Genomic DNA, 20,490 nt, shown 5'->3' with positions numbered 1-20,490 from the left:
GTATTAAAAATTTCATTTGATGCTAAAATTTTGTTGCCTTTTACGTGTTATTATTTCACATTTTATACAGGCAAATTCATGCTGTAAAATGTCTAGTTGTGATTGCCATTGTGTTGTTATTTAGGTAACGTTAACCCTGAAAATGTAATGTGTTCTGGTATGGTGGTTGCAACCACCTCTTTTTGTCTGAATAGTTCATATGTTATCAGTACACAATCAAGTAATAAATAAAGGTAAATAAAACATTATGTTTTATTTGTGTGTTCTGTGTTTCTTCTCTATTAAACGTTTACCAAATTTAATTAGCCTGAAAATGCTGAAGAAAAAAACGACTCGTTAAAAAGATTTGACTCCAAGAATCAGGAGTCGGGCATCGCTAGCAACTTCCGGAAAACCAACGTGTGCTGAAGTCACATGTGCGCGAGTTCACAGCAGTATGAGTGGCACATGTTCTCTGGTAACTTTAGTACATTAAAGCCTCTATATATTTACTGAGTGTTCTAAAGAAGAGTCGGAAAATTTGAGGAACGCGGTTTTGTTAAACTGTGAGTATCCGATAACTGCCGTTTTTACAGTATTTTTTAAATGTCTTTATTAGGTCACAGTAAGCTAATGTTAGGCTCGTAGTTCGCAGCCGTGCGAGTTAGTGTCCAGAATACACATCGTGTTTAATCTCAACATGGTTTTACATTTACTGCAACAATTTAAATATGAATATTTAATATTTTTGTGGCCTTATGAATGTTGGCACATGTTAAAACTAGTTTCGTGTTCCTAGCTAACAATCAACCAGCCTGTTATGAAAGTAATTTTAAAGTTGTAATTCTCACCACAACAGACAGATATATGTTTAAATACAAGGGAAAACTTTAATTAATTAGTGTTTTTACTTTAAAGTGGGATACACTGTATATTGGAAGAAAGCCACATGAGACAATCCATATACAGTGTAGTGTTTGCAAGCTTAGAGATATGCTTGACGTTAAATGATGTTGATTTTTTTTTTTACTTGCAGCAGTGCTGTAGCACAACCTTATAAGTGTCAAACATGGGAAGGAAGTTGGATCCCACTATTAAGGTGAAAAGAGGACCAGGACGTAAGGCCAGGAAACAGAAAGGAGCAGAAACTGAGCTCTCCAAGTTTTTGGCTGATGGTAAATGGCACATATATTAATATATGTTAATTTGTTGTTATTTTCTTAATTAATGCATGCTTGCTTGCATTCTTAATTTAGTTTCTAATTTTGTTCAACTGTCTCTTTTCACAGATGAGGGGCCAAAAAAACTTTCAAGCAGAGCAAGGAAACGGTAAATTTCTCATGATATGAAAACATTTAATAATTTCTTATCTATACTGAGACCTTATTTTTTTTAATTGTATGTATTTTTTTATTTGTGCAGAGCTGCAAAGAGAGCCCAGGTTACCAAGCAGCTCAAAGAGCCTAAACAAGAGGAAAAGCCCAAAAAAGGTATTGCATTTTAAAGGGAACCTATTATGCACTATTATACAAGATGTAAAATAAGTTGCTGATGTTTCTAGAGTGTTTATGTTAAGTTTTAGCTCAAAATACCACATTAATATTTTTTTTAGAACTCTTTGAAACTGCCCCTTTTATGCTGCGTTTACTCAAGATGCTGAAGAAGCGTCAAGCGTAAGTGATTTTACATGTTAAGTTAATCTAACGATGCGGATGGAAATCCTCTGGCACGATACGCGTGAATGACATGGAGCAAATGATGTGATTTATACGCATGAAGCGTTGCGAGTTGAGCGATTGGCGCACACATCGCAGGATTATGACGTAGCACCTGTTGTTGGTCTCCCGGGGAAAAATCCTCCTGCCGACGCCGACAATAGTTCATCAAACTGGGCTCAGCTCACTCAGAACCACCGCTGGAAGCTTCCATCGTCCAGGTACATTTTCTGGAGGAGTTGAAGAACTCGCAGAGCTGGGTGCACCACTGAATGGATTTAGTGGACGCAGACATGGCTCCAAACGAATTGACGCTGTTTTATTTTAGTTCTCCGAAAGCACAGAAACAGCAGTTTTCTCAATAAAATCCATGTTAGCCATTTAGCAATGAAGCTAGAGTCATTGGGCAGACAGAATCCCCCGCCCATGATGCTAATCCACGTCTGTTGTGAAGTGAATTTGATGAGCAAATGAAGCGAGTAAACTCAAAATGCTGAAATGAGTGAATATTGCCAGGACAGTCAACAGCTTTAGGCTTGATCCAAATTGTGCTGTATTGATGACTGTCCCTTTAAATTTAAATGGGATGGTGTTCCCAGCACTCTTTTCAAAAGAGGGTGGAGCTATAAACACCCATGTTTCACCGTAGTAGGAGATTAAAGGTGGACAGCTGCTTTTCTCTTGTGTCTGTTTAATCCATTGAGGGAGAGATTTGTCACTAATGGGAGGGAATTTCTCCCTATTGACAAGTGCAAAGCAAAAATGTCAATCAAAATGTTTTTGCAAGCTTTTTTATTAGGTGTTTAAGAATAGACTTAGTAATTTTTACTGTTGAGGCAGGCTATATTCACACACGGTTACCACACAACTGTGTTTAAACCCCTTATAAAGTGATTTTTTAAATATTAAAGGCTCCTTTTAAAATTGAAACTAATGGAATAATAGTGTCATTATACTCAAGTTTGCTAATCAATTTATGCATATTTCAGGTTTTTCTGATGAGAATAAAGAGTGGCTGAAACCTGCACAGAGGAAGCGAAAGATTGAACAATCTGAGGAAGATGAGGATAGTGACAGCCAATGGGAAGATGATGATGATGCCGATAATGAGCAGACATTTGATCACAAGGATATAAAGAATGAAGATGATGATGATGAAGATATGGTTGATGACTATGGTGCTGATGAAGGTGATGAAAAAGACAGTGATGGAGAAGAGGTATGTAATTTTTGTTTAAACCAGTGAAACTAATATTTGTATCGGGGGAAGTTTTGACATTGCCAGATGTCATTAACTGGTTCATATGAACTGAAGTGCTATAATATAGACTATTTTGAGGGATGTAAACAATAACAATAGCATTGATTCATTTCCTAATTTACATTATCATAATTTTCATTGCTTCCGAGAATTAAAAAAAAAAAAAAAATATATATATATATATATATATTGGGATAATCATATGGAAGGTGTTTTAATGTAAAGTTATCATTGAATTGGCTTAACAGTCAAAAAATAGTTGGATTATTATTTCTGTTTTAGTTGAAAACAAGCAGGAAGTTTTCATGAGACAATGACATCACCACATTGAAATAGTCTATGTAGTTTTTACACTGCCTTTATTTTCTTTTACTGCTACCACAAAATAAGGTTCAGAAAAAAGCTGTCTCCAACAGTAAAGCATGCTTGACTTAATTTTGCTTAGAGATTCACTGGAAGCTTTATCAGCAGCATATTGTTTTCTTTTCTTGGATTAGTATTTAATTGGGCTGTCAATATTTATTTTTTCACTAAAAAGAAAATGCTAAAAACCAATTGGTTGGTACTGTATAAATAAAAATATTCAACATTGAGGCAAGATATTCAGCTTATTACAACCTTTTACTTCCAATTGACATGTTATAATCTTCAAAAAAAAAAGACAAACTGAAAATATACAGTTTTCTGATGTGTTTTTTTCATTGACAGCTGCTGCCTATAGAAAAAGCTGCAAGAAAACAGAAAAAACAAACAAGCATGAAACCAGAAAGTGATGATGATGATGATGAGGAGGAGGAGGAGGAGGATGACGATGATTACAAAGAAGAGGAAAAGGATGATAGTGAGGAGGAGGAAGAGGATACTGTTCAAGCAAATATTGATACCACAGAAAAATTCAAACTTCCTGGAGCTGCAGACAGAGCTAAGGAGGGTGAGGACAGCTTAAATATAATTATTAATACTCTTTTTGGTCTTTTGAATCTATCAGGTAATGTATCACCGCGTCAGTACACTGCTTCAGTCTTTCACTTTCAAACTTGTACTTAGTAATTTTAGTAAAAACCTCAGATACTGTTGATTGTGCACCTTTTTTACCGACCAACCTTCCGTGGAAAAAGTGATTGACAGGTGGTAATTTGTGTTCAACTTCTCTTTTTTTATTTATAATTTGTTTATGGATAAAACAAAGACCATGCAGGTCAGCTAGTTGAAACGGTAGGCTACAAATAATTTTTTATTTAATAATTATATAATTAATTCATAATAATTAATTCACCACAGCCTATGACGATGATGCCATCGTCCATTGTGATATTTCACATTAGATAACGCACAATGCCAAATTGGCATTTTCAAATAACTGCTCATGATGAGTAATGACTTGAGTCTTTATTGCAGTTTACATTGAGTAGACAAAGAACTTTACTATAAAGCTGCTGCAACTGGTTTAAAATGAGTAGATTGTCCATGGCAGCAGTGTAAAAAAACCTGCTTTCCTGGTGGATAGATACAACTGTAAAATGCTCATTGGCACTTTTAAAAACTCTAGATTTGACCATGGTATTATAAAGTCTTTTCAGTGTGTAATATATATATATATATATATATATATATATATATATATATATATATATATATATATATATTGGTGAATATATGAATATACAGATATACCACCCAGCACTAATATTTAACCCGTTGCCCTAATTACTCATGCATGTAGGTCTTTTACCGATGGACCTGAAGACCATCCATCAGAGGATTAAAGATAATGTGGACGTACTGTCTAACTTCAATGAGAAGAGAGAAGAAGGCAAGGAGAGATCTGAGTATCTGTCTCTACTGCGTGCCGACCTCTGCACTTATTACAGCTACAACCAGTTCCTCATCAGCAAACTCATGGATCTTTTCTCTCTTTCTGAGGTTTGTGTTTGGATCTATACATAGTATGAAAGGTTTTGTAAAAAGTTAAATTGTTGAATTGTAAATGCTTCCTGTTTTAGCACCACCCACTTGCTTCCTCAAAAGGTGTGTGGCTATGCCAACAGGATAAAGAAAATGTCTGTCATAATCTGAAGTGGTGGATGGTCACACTTCCTCCACCTCTAAATGAATTGACAGTACATTTCTCTGATAATGATCATTTCAATGCTGTAATTATTAAAAATTGTTTTCATTTGTTAATTGCACTGCAATTTTAAATTTTAGCTGATTGATTTTCTTGAGGCCAATGAAGTTCATAGGCCGGTCACCATCAGAACCAACACCCTAAAAACCAGGAGGAGAGACCTGGCTCAGGTTTGAAATTTATCTTTATTTATTTTTTTAACAAAATGTTGTAATGTTTTGAAAGAAAGAGGTACTTTTTATACTGTTTTGTTGTCGATGCTAAGTAAATGTTATTAAATGTGGATCAAAAAGTTGCATGATAAATGTTAAACTGTTTTCTGATTGCTCTAGGATAGACTGGATAGACAGTCAGTCAGTCAGCATGTAACCTTAGGCCCTACTCGCACTATGTACAGTTGCCTCGAACCGGGCCAAAGCACGCTTTTACCCCCTCATGCTCCCCCGACGGCCCGCACTTACTTTACAATCGGGCCTGGGCATGCTTATGTCATCGGTGCTGCGCTAATTAGTAAGCGCTTTCGCTCAGCACAGCGGAGATTGTGACATGCACTGTGGTGACATGCAGTCAAATATTTTGCCAAACAGATCAGCCACTATTGGCGCTCATAAACAATCATAAAGCCATCTTGCTGCTGGAATGAGGAGGTTTGCTGAAGGTGCGCAGCTGTCGTGCAGTGAGGGTTTTACGTATTTAATAAACTACGGCAGTTTGCGTTCATTGAACCATGAGATTGATTAAGAAATCCATATGAAACAGACCCTTAAAAGTCACGTCTCGCTTTCAGTTTCGGGCTTGAGCCACTGTCCCTCTGCCCTCATTGGATGAGATGCCCCTCTCAGGAGGCACTTACTCTTCACTTTGCAATCGCGTTGAGCACCTGCCCCTGTAAGGGTCTGTGCTCCCTGCACGGGCCTGACACAGACAAACAGACTCACACACACACACAACGCGCCCTTCATGTTTAACACGCATGATTGCATCATCAAATTTCACAAGGATTCTGACACAGCAACGTGAAGCATACACTTTCGTTGCGTTTAAGGAGGAAACACAACAAAATTGATGAAATATTGGAAGGGTGCATGCTGAAAGGCAAGAGGATGCGCTATCTTTGACAGCTCGCGACTTCATCAGTTTTTTAATTACCTTAATGGACCACCGAGTCACGAAATGCTGAGGTTTTTCTTTCCCTTGGCCATGCGGTATCAAATTCCTATAAAACAAAAGTCGAAGTTAAAATGAAACATCCGAAATTGAATGAAATTCTGGAGAGCCTGGTGATGCGAGATTAATGGTTTCATACTAAAACTTGTCTCCAAAAAGTGCTTCCTTGGTCTTATTCATATTTATTTGCATGTTGAACACCCCTTCACTACAACTCCCTCCACCTGCAACTGCGTCAATTGTTAAATTTTTTTTTTTTTTTAACGCATGAAAAATTTAAAATGAATCGCATGCATTAACATACTTATTTTGACAGCACTATTTATTTTTATTTTAAAGGTGCCTTATAGAGAAAATCTGGGCATAGTTAAATAATAACAGTTCAGTGCCTGGAAATGTCCATATCGTGAGCCTTAAATACCATTGTTTCCTTTTTCTGATGTAAATTACGCTAGTATAAAACCTGGTGGAATACTGGCCAAACAGAACGCGGTACGAACTGTATTGTTTGCTATTTATTAGCTTACCCTTGAGATTTACATGTTCTTTACATTCTTTGTTAGCCAGAACTTTGGCCACTTTTAATGGTCAAGGATCTCCTACTTTGTTATTTGACTGACAGGTTAACCAACCAATCACATTTTGCTTTGTGCCACGCGCACGCCAGGTTTGTAAATGTGAAAATGTCCTCAGAATATCATCATTAAAAAAAAACATATTGCAAAGCATTAGTTTAATACATTGTAGATTAGATTTTGTAATGTAGGGACTGCACTGAAAACCAAATGCAAACTTGTAGTTGATTGTGGAAAGGAGTTTTAGCTGAATGAATGAGTTGAAAATCCAGCTTATGTCACTAGAGAGAATATTATCATTTTTACAAGGTCAGGTTGACGTGAAAATAATTTGCTGAAGTATAGATACTTCCTGTTTTAGTACCACTCATCTGCTTTTTCACAAGGTGTGTGGCTATGCTAACAGGATAAAGGAACTCTGTCAAGATCTGAAGAGGTGGTTGGCTACACCCCCTCCACTTCTATATGAATTGGCAGTACATTTATGTCAGAAGAACATTTTGTCATTAATTACTCACTCGCCCTCATGCAATTCTAAACCCTGAAGGCTTTTGTTCATTTTTTAGGACACAAATTAAAATATTTTTTGATATTCAAAATCTCCAAAGATGGCAATGGTCAAGCTCAAAGCCTCAAAGTAGCTAGAACAACATCAAAACAGTCCATGTTTCTACAGTGGTTCAGCTATAATTTAAAGGGGTGGTCCAGAATGTAATTTTAAGACTTGGTTGTGTTAAGATGCAAAGCAATGTGTGCTCATGTTTCACTTGAAGGAAATTGCGTTATTTTTTCATAAATCTTACTTTGATTATATACAGCTACTCGCCTAACAAGAAAACGACTAATATTCCTTGTTCCTCTAAAAGGCCCCCTCAAGTGACTATGAATGGTCATATGTCATAATGTGCTGTGATTCGCGAATCGGCTTTACATCATACCCGTACAAGCATGCGTTTTTTGTGTAAACAGTCAACCTCATCCCTGCTCTTTAAAATAAAATCTGACAAATGTCTTTAATGAGTGAAAATGGGGTGAGGTTCCTCTTAAAGAGACTGTGTGTGTGTTAATGTGTGTGCTTGTGTATACTATGAACTATCTGTAACACGAGAAGCGCATATACGCGGGACTGATATTTATTTTTCTTTTTTTCTGATGCTCGGATTAAGTTATTTTCTGTAATTTACATTGACACTGTCAGGAGAATAAAGCAAAAGATGTGGGATGCGACCTGTGTAAGCCTTGATTTCATTTTTCTGCTGCTACATGAGTTAGTCGAGCTCTGCAGTATTTTTTTAACTCAACACGTTACACGCCGTCTTTCACATATATCTGGAATATTCCTGTGTAAGTAACATGAATTGTTCACATGTCTTTTGCAAATTTATTATCTAAGATGTAAAATGCATGGAAAAGCTGCCTATAGAGAAACACTACAGTCGCACACACACAGAGAGAGGCTGCATTTGCTGGTGAAGTGTGTGTGTGTGTTTACAGCGGTTTCAGCGGTTCATAAATATTAATTCGTAGCTAAATCGTTAGCGGTGGCTAACAGCATTTCCCGTTGTTTACATCTTTGCTACAACATATCATTAAGACTAGACACTGTACATGTAATGATCAATTTTAACAAATAAAATCACTTACAGGTCGTGCCTCAAGCAGGGTCCCCGCGGGTCCTTAAAAAGTCTTAAAATGTCTTAAATAAAATTTTCGATTTTTAAGGTCTGAAAATGTCTTAAATTCTGTAATTTTCCATAAGGAGGTCTTAAATTTCATGTGGGATCTTAAATATCATGTCCGACTCGTCTTATGGTGGCAAATCAATGCCAATATAAATCGAGCGCAGCGGTGATGTTTGCGCGTGAGGAGAAGTGAACCGTGAGCAGATTACAGGTCTACACGCGAGAAAATTACAGCTCGCGAGCGCACAGGGGATCTTCACGCGCGCGCTCAACTGATCCAGCGCGAGAAAACAAGTCCCGCGCGTGCACATTATCATCTGTGCGCACGATGTACGCTCTCGCGAGCGAGGTCATGCCTACAGCGCGCGCGCGATCAGTTCTCTCCGCTCGCTCGCTGGTTCTTCTCTCTGCTCGCGCGAAACAGTTTAGATTTTTGTGAGTCCTAGGGCGGGACTTGGTTTTCTTGTTATCTCTAACGCTATTGGCTACTCTACCTTTCCAGAAGTTAGCCGGGATTGGACGCAGGTAAGCTAGTTTCCCCGTTAAATAAAATTATATAGGAAATCTTATCATAATGTCACAGTGTGAAACATAGACTTACTTTCTCAGTAATAATAGGTGGAGACTTACTTTCAATAATGAGATATTTTTTGTAATAATTAATCTCATAATAATGCCTATTCTTACCATCATGACCAAGTCATATAATGACATATCAAAATAATGAGATATATTTCTGTAACAAACTTTATTACTTGGGAGAGAAAGAGAGAGTTATACCATGTGGCAAAAGATCTCTCCATTAAACAGAAATTGGGGAAAATATACATGGGCTATTAAATCAGGACGAATAATTCAGACTTTAAATGTGTTTTGAACCATTTGATGAAGTTTAGCACCTACATTTAAACTGAACTCAAACTAAACGTGTTCAAATTTACAAAAATCTTTTTTTTTTTCTAAGATTCATTGTCCTTGACTCATTTTCTGTGAAGAACAAGTCAGAATAAATTGGATGGACAATAGTATACAAAATAGGCTATACATGCATGCAGTGCATAAAGTACAAAGGTTTATAGTAAATATATTGCCATTAGTCTGTTATTCCACTATACAGTTAAAGTCAGAATTATTAGCCCGCCTGAATTAATAGCCCCCTGTTTATTTTTATCCAAATTTTTATTTAACGGAGAGAAGATTTTTTTCAACACATTTCTAAACTATTTCATAATAGTTTTAATAACTCATTTCTAATAACTGATTTATTTTATCTTTGCCATGATGACAGTAAATAATATTAGACTAGATATTCTTCAAGACCCTTCTATACAGCTTAAAGTGACATTTAAAGGCTTAACTAGGTTAACTAGGCAGGGTAATTGGGCAAGTTATTGTATAACGATGGTTTGTTCTGTAGACTTTCGAAAAAAATAAATAGGTTAAAGAGGGTAATAATATGGACCTTAAAATGGGTTTTAAAAAATTAAAACAGCTTTTATTCTTGCCGAAATAAAACAAGAAAAAAGTGGGCTACTAATTTTGACTTCAACTGCATATGTGACCTTTAAGATGTGGGCCTGTCGTATAGAAAGTAGTATTTGTATGCCTCTGAAGTGGAATGATGTAATGGATAGTGAGTAAAGCCAAACGAAGATTGTAGAAATTAAATTGTTGCTCAATAGGTGGCGATAAATCCCATCTGAATGTCTGTCACTGTATTTTTTATGTTTAATTGGGCTAATCATTTTTGATTGAAGTCTTTATATGCAGGTTATTCAATCATTAACTAAAAATGAGATTGAAAAATATATATAATATATATAGATATATATATTTTACACTGATCTATATTACAAACAATGTTAACAATTATCTATAAAGATAAATTAATTATAATTATCTATAAAGATCTAAAACGCAAATAAACTCTTCTGAAGACAATATTTTCCTAGAAAGATCATCCCCAAGTGTAATAATGAGCACTGCTGTTGTGGTTAATAATGAAGTAAAATACAACAAACCAGACAAGTGCTGCACGGACAAATCAAATGGGTTCAGAAAGTCATGTTACAAGAATGCAAGTCATTATTTTGGATATTATTTGACTGTTTCTCGAGATTGAATCCTCATAAAGTTCATAAATTTCTCAGAAAGTTTCTTATGATTATGACTTGCAAATTGTATATATATTTAACGGCATGATCTTTTAACTTGCGTCCAATCCCGGCTAACTTCCGGAAAGGCACAGTAGCCAATAGCGTTAGAGATAACAAGTAAACCAAGTCAACCAAGTAATCTGCTCACGGTTCACTTCTCCTCGCGCGCAAACATCACCGCTGCGCTCGATTTATATTGCCATTGATTTGCCGCCATAGATTTGCCGCCATACTTCACCACATCATTCTGTGTTCACACTGAACATTTTCCTGTTTTTTTTTTTTTTTTAGGTAAAGTCTTAAATTTTCATTTTAGAGGACTTAAAAAGGTCTTAAAAGGTCTTAAATTTTCTGTTAAAAATGTGCAGATACCCTGTCAAGAGTTCACAGCGTCTGCTTGTTGTAGCTGCTCCATCTTTAAGGAGATATTAACCGAATCCAGCACTGAACTGGGAGAGATTCTGGAAGCTGTGTTTTTTTTAATCATGCTTGCTATGTATTTTATAATTCTCTGGAACATAATTAATATTGAACTTTACGCACTTCTGTCTTTGTCGTTACAACGCCTCTGGCCACGGCCCTTAGCTGCGCAGTGTGCGCGCGGTAAAAGTACGCTTGTGATCTCACAAGACCCGGTAGTATTTTTTTGTAGTTCCCAAAATTCGTACAATGTAGGCTTTGCTAAGCTAACTCTGTAAAAACTAAGGTCTCCCTTTGCATTGAACTTTGAGCATTTTACATTCAGAGATGCTGTTTATGTTCACACAGCTACATTACACACCATGAGAGCACTTTGTAAGTGCTTTATTAAGCCATTTTGTCTCTTTAGCATCAAGTTTTCATGAGAGCATTATGACACATGAAATAAAAGTTTTTATGAAATAAGTCACATTAAATAGTTTGACAATGTTCTTGGTACCTTTCTGGGCTTTTAACATATAAAGGGTCAAAGAGCTCTCAGATTTAATCAAAAACATGTTAGTTTGTGTTTAGAAGACTTAAAATTGTTAGTGCTTTGTAAAGACTGACTCCTGTTGTGATTTTGGCCATGAATTGGTTGTCTGAAACACATTTTCTAAATCCAGAAAGATTCCTATATTCCTCGGCTAAAATTGTTTAAATAGCCAATTAATGGCCATTGCGATCAAATTTTTCCTCTTTTGGAATTCTTGAAGTGTCTGAAGATATCCGAAAATTTCCTGCTGTCTGACCTATGACTATTGTCAAACTACGAACCAATTGACGTGGTTAAACTGAAGATACAATCAATATGACTAATTCTGGGAAACAATATTGTTTTGTTTTTTTAAACAATGTTTAAATGTTGCTAAAAGATAGACACTTAACAAGTGTCTTGTTTTACAAGTTTTCAAAACGTAACACCTGTAACATATTATTACTGTGCAAAAATGGTCAAAGTGGTTATGCAGATGTCAGTCTGGTTCACAGATATCTTGTGTAATCTAATGGTTCATTCATACCATAGGCTCTGATTAACAGAGGAGTAAACCTGGATCCATTGGGGAAATGGTCAAAAGTGGGGCTGGTTATCTATGACTCCTCTGTTCCCATAGGTCAGTTTCAAAATAAGATTTTTTCATTGTTCTTTATTTCTGGTGACCGTAAGCTCAAATGTCAATAATAATCGTTTGTTTTTTATACAGGAGCAACTCCTGAATATTTGGCAGGCCATTACATGTTACAAGGCGCATCTTCTTTTTTGCCTGTAATGGCTCTGTCTCCCCAGGAGGGGGAGTCCATGTTGGATATGAGCGCCGCTCCTGGAGGCAAGACCACTTATATGGGTGAGCATATGCTTCTCTACGGCAGTCAGACCAACTGCTGTGTTTTTGTAAAGTGGCTAATCTCTTTTTTATTGGCACAGCTGACACACGAGAATAAAAGCAATGTGAAAACATGCACTATTATCTTTCTACAATAACAATTGAAGTGTCAGAATAGGTTTTTAGAGTTTGTGTATAATATGTCTGGTGCAGCTCAGCTCATGAGGAATACTGGCATGATCGTGGCTAATGACGCAAATGTAGACAGACTGAAGAGTGTGGTGGGAAACATCCATCGCCTCGGTGTCACCAACGCTGTCATATGCAACTATGACGGCAGACAGTTCCCAAAGGTCAGCACTATTTTTTTTTTTTCTTCAATCCTATTTGGTCATGCAATATTTCACACTCGGTAGACCTTTTTGTTTTTTACTGTTCTGTTTTGGCTACATTTAGAATTATACATGCATTTCTGTTGGCTTAATGTGGTTAGGTGTTATATCATCACCTTAGAATTATAAGGTTCTATCTGACATTTTTGTCAAAATTGAGTTATTCACATATTCTTTTTAAATGGCAACTTATTTACATTATGGGATGTGTTTTTATATGTTGTTTACATTTTAAGGCTTTTTATTTAAAAAACAAAAAAGGTGTATCTACAAAGTTGAACTTTAGTTTGGCTCTATAAGGTTCTATCTGTGAGCCAATCAGCATTTTTAATGCATGCACGAGGACCAATTAGGATTAGCTTTCTTTGTCATTTCGCCGGATTGCTCCATTGACAGCAGGAAACACCAGAAAGACAAAATCACACAAAATCAGAGTCGACTAAATAATGCCACACCACACAAAATTAAATGTGTGTAAATGTAATGATTTAAAAGCATTTCTTGACACTGAGATTCATTCATTCATTTTCTTTTCGACTTAGTCTCTTTATTAATCTTGGGTCGCCACAGCGGAATGAACCACCAACTTATCCAGTATATGTTTTACACAGCGAATGCCCTTCCAGCTGCAACCCAACACTGGGAAACACCTATACACACTCAATTACACACATACACTCTGGCCAATTTTAGCTCATCCAATTCACCTGTACCGCATGTCTTTGGACTTGTGGGGGAAACCAGAGCACCCAGAGGAAACCCACGCAAACACAGGGAGAACATGCAAACTCCACACAAAAATGCCAACAGACCCAGCCAAGGCTCGAACCAGCGACCTTCTTGATGTGAGGCAATCGTGCTACCCACTGTGCCAACGCATCGCAAACATTGAGATGAAATGCTCAATTTTATATTGTGGAAAAATAAGTTAATATTTAAAAATTTGTATATTAAATGTAAAACATTTTTATTTGTGTATATATAGTCAGTGAAACACTTTTCAGTGTTTATTAAACTCATTTGCTCATAGTCTGTTTCTTTTAAAGTCTATACCTTTAATATTAAGCCTTGAAGGGCAAATACTTAATTCATTTCATGGGGAATATAATTCAATAAATATAATTTAATAATTTATTTAAAGCATAAAATTTTATAAATATGAACATAATAATTAGATAAAATTAACAGCTGCACTGGAAAAAAAAATAGTACAGCCTTGTATGCTTAATTTTAAAAGAAAAAATATTTATCCTAAAACATGAAATAAATGTTACAGAAAGCAAAATTTTAACTTTCTCAAGCATCAACATGTTTTTACAACACTAAACTATATATATTTTTATTGTATTTCTTGATAAGTAATGCTTCAATGAATGATCTGCCAGATAGAACCTTATAATTCCAAGCGGAAAATGACTTTTCAGAATGAGAAGGTTGTATCTGCATTTAGCGTGGTTTATTTACTCCAATTTGCAAAGAGAACTTTGATAATTTACATTAAGAGAACCCTTAGGGTCTCTGTCATGTTAATGTATGAAAAAGATCTGTTACACACATGTTGTTTGCTATATAGAATGCAAAAACTTTGAAGCTCAATATCTTAAAATCATTCAGAACGCAGATAAAACCTTATAATTCTAAGGTGACGATATGTGTCTTTTCTGAGGTGTTTTGTGTTGAATTGTAGGTAATGGGAGGATTCGACAGAGTGCTTTTGGATGCTCCTTGCTCAGGTACTGGAGTCATTTCCAAAGATCCAGCAGTGAAAACCGGCAAGGTAATTCTGTTCTGAAAACCAACTGTTTGTGTCCTTTTAATTTTGGGGTATTTGATCTTAAGGTTTTTGACCACATGCTTCAATCTTTATTCTGAAGACTGTTGCAATTTTTATTTAAAGTTCTAAAATGTCTATGTTTTCTTTTCTCAGGATGAGGCTGATATTCTTCGTTCAGCTCATTTGCAGAAGGAGCTCATTCTGTCTGCTATCGACTCTGTCAATGCTGACTCTCAGACTGGTGGATACCTTGTTTACTGCACATGCTCTATTATGGTAAGTTTTTAATCTCAAACTCAGACTAATTAAATTAAGCCTGGTTTATACTCGAAGCGTCTGCTAGTTTTCTTGAGTGTGCGTGACGATTGTGACATTTTCTATGTGTTTGCGGAGGTTCGCTTTGGGTGCACGCGATATTATTTCAGCTAGAGGAGCGCATGATCTTTTATGAGACTCGAGCAAAGTTTGCTCTGTGCCACATTTGATTTGAGTTGAATACTAAACACTTTGAAGAGAGTTTGTCTGAAACAGGTACGCCTGTACAGACATCTTTATGATTCTTGATCATAGAGATGACCAGATGATCAATAATTCTTGGCTTGAAATTCGGGGAAAAGGAGGAAAGTTTTTGTTAAAGTTTGGAAAAACCTGAGGGATGAGTTTGTTAAAGCCAAAAGAGGTCATGGCAAAAGTGGAGACCCAGGTACACAATTACAGAAATATGTTTTTCCAGTAGTCATAGGTTTTACACTGTATATGTTACAATTTTGAATTTAAAACAATTTAATACAAAAATATAATTAAGGAACAAATTCTTTCTTTGATAACCGAAAAGGAATATTTTAACCTATTGGTTTAAAATATACGTATACCCTGTTTTACTACGGTTTAAACTGATAATGGTCACGAATGTTGGACCATTATTGCCTTCTTAGCATAATTATAGGACAGAAACTAGCCAAACAGTAATGTGTAAATTGTTTAGTGAGCTAAATCTGTATTTTTAGTATGTATACTTTATTTTGCTTTTATTCTTGCCATAATAAATATATATATATATATATATATATATATATATATATATATATATATATATATATATATATATTTGTTGAGCAACCCATTTTCTGTTGTCAATGATATTTTAATAAACTTTAATTGGTAAAACTGTCCGAGATATGAACAAAAGTAAGTGATGCATCAAAGTTTGATTAAAAAAAACTTGTATGATTCAAAAAATCCTAATAATCACTTAAATAATTTATAAAAAGAATAAGTTTAAAAATGTTGAATATTAATGATATGACAAAGTTTCAGAAATTTTCTACTTTTCTGTTTATCCGTCTGATTTTACGGTCTGTTTCTTTTGACCTCCCCCTGTCGTTTTAAAGAATATCACAATGGCGAACACAAGACTATTATTGTTGTTAAATATTGTTAAATTATTGTTAAATCTCAAACATATGGTAAAACAACAGTAATAATATTAGGCCTGTGTGGAGGTCTACTGTAGCGTAAAATACTGTATGTTAAAATTTTGTATAGACTTGGAATAGTTGACTTGAACAGACTCAAATTGTTCTGGTTATTAACAGTACAGTTATTATACCAGAATATAATCGCGCACACGCCCCTACTCGGATACGTCGCTCACTCAACCTCCAAAATCAACTCTGTATCCGCCGTAAAAAACTTTTCCCAACTTGGGATGTCTGTGTTGGTGGCACATTAGTATGCATGAGCAGGCCAATTTTTCAAGATGGGTGGTGACCATGGTGGCCATTTTAAAGTCGGCCATTTTAGATCCAACTTTTGTTTTTTCAATAGGAAGAGGGTCATGTGACGCATCAAACCTATTGGGAATTTCACACGGAAAACAATGGCGTGCTTGATTTTAACATAACTTTATTCTTTCATGAGTTATTTACAAGTTTCTGACCATTTATAAAATGTGTTCAATGTGCTGCCCATTGTGTTGGATTGTCAGTGTAACCCTCTTCTTCCACCCTTCACACACTGATAGCAACACGGCAGAAGAAATTCCAGCACAGGCTTCCAGTATCCGTAGTTTTAGGTGCGGCACATTTTGTATCTTCACATTGCATACTTCACTATTCATAGCCTATGCAGGTTATGTACATTAAAGTAGACCTCAATTGTGTCTTCTCGGTAGTAAACAAACAATGTGTCAGCTCACGTGTGATTTTTGCGGCCACAAATGCATCATTACATTAAGCCAGAAATGTACATTTTTGAGGTGAATTATTCCTTAAATACAGTATGTGACTGTATTTGGAGGTACGCATTTGAAACAATGTGAAGACTTGTGCGACTGCCTTTATTCTTCTCCTGAACTTGAAAAATAATTGTCAAGTCAATTAAATGCATCCTTCATGAAAGGATTATTTTCTTGAAATAAATTACTACAGACACAAGACAGTGTTGCATCCAGGACACTTCTTATGATTCCCCAAATTACTTAATGTTCTCATCTCACATTATATGACAACATTTGTCTCAGAGGAGATGACAAACCATTTAGGCTTGACCGGAACAAATGACCAATTCCTTCAAGGTCAGTGATCATAATGCTTGAGATATCATATCCTGGGCTCAAGTTCCATCAATACATTTTTTTGGCCTGGAAATAATGAACACTTCATGGCCTCAAAGTTTTACAGTCTAAAAATTGTATACAAATCTTAGTTTCAAAACAATAAAGAAGCAACCTGTGAACTAAATCTGAGTTGATGGTGAAAGCCTTTTAAGTTTCTGTCTGATTGTGGACTAAAGCAGATATTGCAACATTTTAGAGGAAAAGTGAAACAGGTAGATGTAAAATGTATTAATCTATATTTTAAAAGCTAAAGTATGTCTGCTGAAATATGCCAATTTTCTGTCCATTTGGTATGAGATTTGATTTGTCTCTATAGGTGGAAGAGAATGAGTGGGTGGTAGATTATGCTCTGAAGAAGAGAAATGTTAAGCTTGTCCCCACTGGATTGGACTTTGGCAAAGAGGGATTTACCAGGTAATGAGATCTTATTTGAAATTCATCAACAGTAATAAAGGTTATAGTCCTAGAAATTAAGTTCAAGTGTGTTTGCCAGAGAAATTATAAAGTGCATTTTGAAAATCTTGATCTCTTCTCTGTAGATTCAAAGAGAAACGTTTCCATCCTTCTCTTAAACTGTCTCGACGATTCTACCCCCACTCTCACAACATGGATGGGTTTTTTGTGGCCAAGCTAAAGAAGCTGTCTAACACCATCCCTACTGCTCCAAAAGAAACAGGTGTGTGCTTATTTCAAAAGATTTTATCCACAAATTTGTATTGTATTTTACTTCAATTTTTCAAACATATTCCTTAGAAAATCAAGAAGAATCACTTGTAATGGAGACTGCAGCTTTATCAGAGATGAAAGAACAGAAGCCTGCTTCAACTCCAGAAAAAAGCAGCTTTGAAAAGAAACAGAAATTGAATCCTCAAACATCCAAGCCACTCATCGTTAAAAAGAAAGCTGAGAATAAAAAAACTGGCCCCAAAAAAGCCAAAATTGCCAAGCTGGATAGTGAAGCTGCAAAAAAGTTTGAGAAACCTAGCAAAAAACAGAAGGGAAAGCAAATGAATGGCAATCCAACAACAGAGGGGATAAAGGAGAAGAAAGAGGGCAGTCCATTCAAGAAGAAAGAAAACAAAACCAAAAAGAAGAACCTGCTGAAGAAAAAGAAGAACAGAATCGGGAAAAACAAATTTAAGAAGTTAAAAAGTATGCTTGGACAGCAAGAAAGTGGCCAGTGAACTTTAGTCATCTGACAGTAAATTGACATGGACCTATATGCTCAGGACTGGGATCTGTCAGTGGTTTGACCCAAGACAGTAAGTTAAACCAGTCCCAGCTTGCTGTTGGGGACTCAAAGATCATTCTTTAGTAACTTACACAGTGAATTTGTGTATTTATACTGCTTTTCAAGACTGTCAACCTTACTGATTCACCAAGAAGGTTACTTCAACCTTCTTGTGATATAAATGTCATAAATGTAAATGTCATTGTCTGCTTTTATTTCGTAAACAAAGAAACATTTAACAGAAATGCTGCAAAGAATGTGATATGCCAGTTTTTTTCATCACACTTATTAAAAAAAAAAAAGTAAAAAATATATAGTTTATTGGCTTCCTCTGAGAGACTGAAATAGTTTTCTGCCTTTTTAATCTGACTCTTATTTTCTGCCTTTGAGGACATCACCTCAGAAGTCGGATCACAAACTATTGAGGTAGAAGTGAAATTTTTCTTTCAGACCGAGTGCATCATGAGTGCTGTTCAGCAAAACCTTTTGACTTCTCTTTTCACATCATTTGGCTCCTGCTGCAGAACATTTGTCAGTGTGCAAAAAGTTTTCTTCAGGTTCAAATGGCTAAAACGCTCTGTGGATGAACTTCAGCTATATGCTATCTTTCTTCCTACCCTTTTGGCCAGATGCCCACGTAACCATAGTAACCCGCATATCGTATTGTGTGCGGCGAAGCCCTGAGCTCATACCCTCTGAACTGTGATACTTTCTCTGTGCTTTGTATGGAATCCTTCTGTCTCCACAAAAGATGGCCCAAAACGCCATAATTATCGCTGCTTGTTCCTCCCAAAGCTGTTAAATCTGTTGAAATGTAGTGCATGTGTAGGCAAAGCGTTTATTTTAATCACACTGCAGTGATTACATGCAAGGAGATAATTTAAGGTTGTGCCTGAAGGGTAAATGAAGCCATTGAGCAGGCCTGTGGGTAAAACGCATTAGATCAGAGTAGTTTGGCACCCAGTTGATTAAGTGGTATTGTAGAAGGGTAATTATCATTCACCTGCACATATGATTGCAGGGATGGAGTGTCCAGTCTGTGTTTAACAAGAACTACCTCTTCTGTTTTGTACTGTACTGATTAGTTTTTGTTTCTAGCATTTAACTAATCTATGCTAAAGTTATTTAATTTATTTAATGGTGCTTGCCAAGTAACGCATTTTGTACTAGTTATTTGAACAAAGCCATAATCAGTGGAACTCAAGAGTGTCTAGTTTAAACTGGGCTAAAAATTTGTTAGAAATTAAAGCTAATTAAGGAAAGGTGTGTTCTTATGTAAAGCAAAACGCAGAAACCATTTAGAAATTTAGCATCTCCTGTTTCAAATCTCTGCATGGGTTTAAGTTCAATTAAAAAAAATTTTAAGACTAAAAAATTTATCAGAAAGTTTGTGAAGTGATTTAAATCTACCTGTAGTTGTTGAGGCTTTAAAATAAGTTTAGATTATTACGATTAACAAGCAGAGCTGTTTGTCTGTCAATGGATGTCTTGCTGGGTATTCACCATGGATGCTAGTTAAGATAGTTTTACAAAAATAGATCATCACTTGATTGTCTCAAACTCAATTCCTGGAGGACCATAGCTCTGCGCGGTTTAGCTTTAGCCACCTCCAACTCACACCTGCTTAAAAGTCTCTAGATTAGTTGGATCAGCTGTGTTTGATTAGGGTTGGACCAAAACTGCAGAGCTGCAGCCCTCCAGAAGTGGAGTTTGCGACAAGTTTTATTGGATAAGGTATTACTTCCACATAGATTTTTAATTACTCCTGCAATGAACAATACTATGTCATAAGCCTATTGGGCCATTTGAATGGCAGTAAAGTAATGCTGCTGTCATACTGGAGTTTGAGCTTGCGAAATTCTGTAGTATGGTGCTGTGAAAAAGGGCAGGATTAAACAAGATAATTAGTGTAGTGGCACACCTTTCGTGCAAATCCTTATGTATCACCTTTTGCAGCTTCAATTCCAACGACCAGTATGTGCAAAAACGCGAGTAAGACCGAATCTTCTTTTAAAAAAGGTTTACTGAA

General features: G+C 35.9%; 1 protein-coding gene and 2 non-coding genes across 5 annotated transcripts; all 3 read left to right on the top strand.

The window, feature by feature from the left end:
- The first annotated feature begins 406 nt into the window (after positions 1-406).
- Positions 407-19,836, top strand: nop2 (NOP2 nucleolar protein homolog (yeast)). Of its 3 annotated transcripts, none has more exons than XM_005157940.6 (16): positions 407-545; positions 1,019-1,154; positions 1,269-1,308; positions 1,402-1,469; positions 2,684-2,913; positions 3,664-3,886; positions 4,679-4,878; positions 5,164-5,253; positions 12,150-12,237; positions 12,328-12,468; positions 12,661-12,800; positions 14,527-14,616; positions 14,767-14,889; positions 17,547-17,644; positions 17,770-17,906; positions 17,984-19,836. In XM_005157940.6, the coding sequence occupies exons 2-16, from the start codon at positions 1,049-1,051 to the stop codon at positions 18,412-18,414; spliced, it is 2,205 nt and encodes a 734-aa protein (XP_005157997.2). In that variant the 5' UTR covers positions 407-545; positions 1,019-1,048; the 3' UTR covers positions 18,415-19,836.
- LOC137488014 (small nucleolar RNA SNORA29) lies at positions 4,946-5,087 on the top strand. Its single transcript, XR_011006879.2, has one exon. It is a non-coding gene; the product is annotated as a small nucleolar RNA SNORA29 (small nucleolar RNA).
- LOC137488013 (small nucleolar RNA SNORA29) lies at positions 7,174-7,313 on the top strand. Its single transcript, XR_011006878.2, has one exon. It is a non-coding gene; the product is annotated as a small nucleolar RNA SNORA29 (small nucleolar RNA).
- Positions 19,837-20,490: the final 654 nt, after the last annotated feature.

This window comes from Danio rerio, chromosome 16 (genome assembly GCF_049306965.1).
Source record: "Danio rerio strain Tuebingen ecotype United States chromosome 16, GRCz12tu, whole genome shotgun sequence".
NCBI classification, from domain to species: Eukaryota; Metazoa; Chordata; class Actinopteri; order Cypriniformes; family Danionidae; genus Danio; species Danio rerio.
The sequence above is the reverse complement of the archived record's forward strand: the minus strand, read 5'-3'. Positions and strand labels throughout refer to the sequence as shown.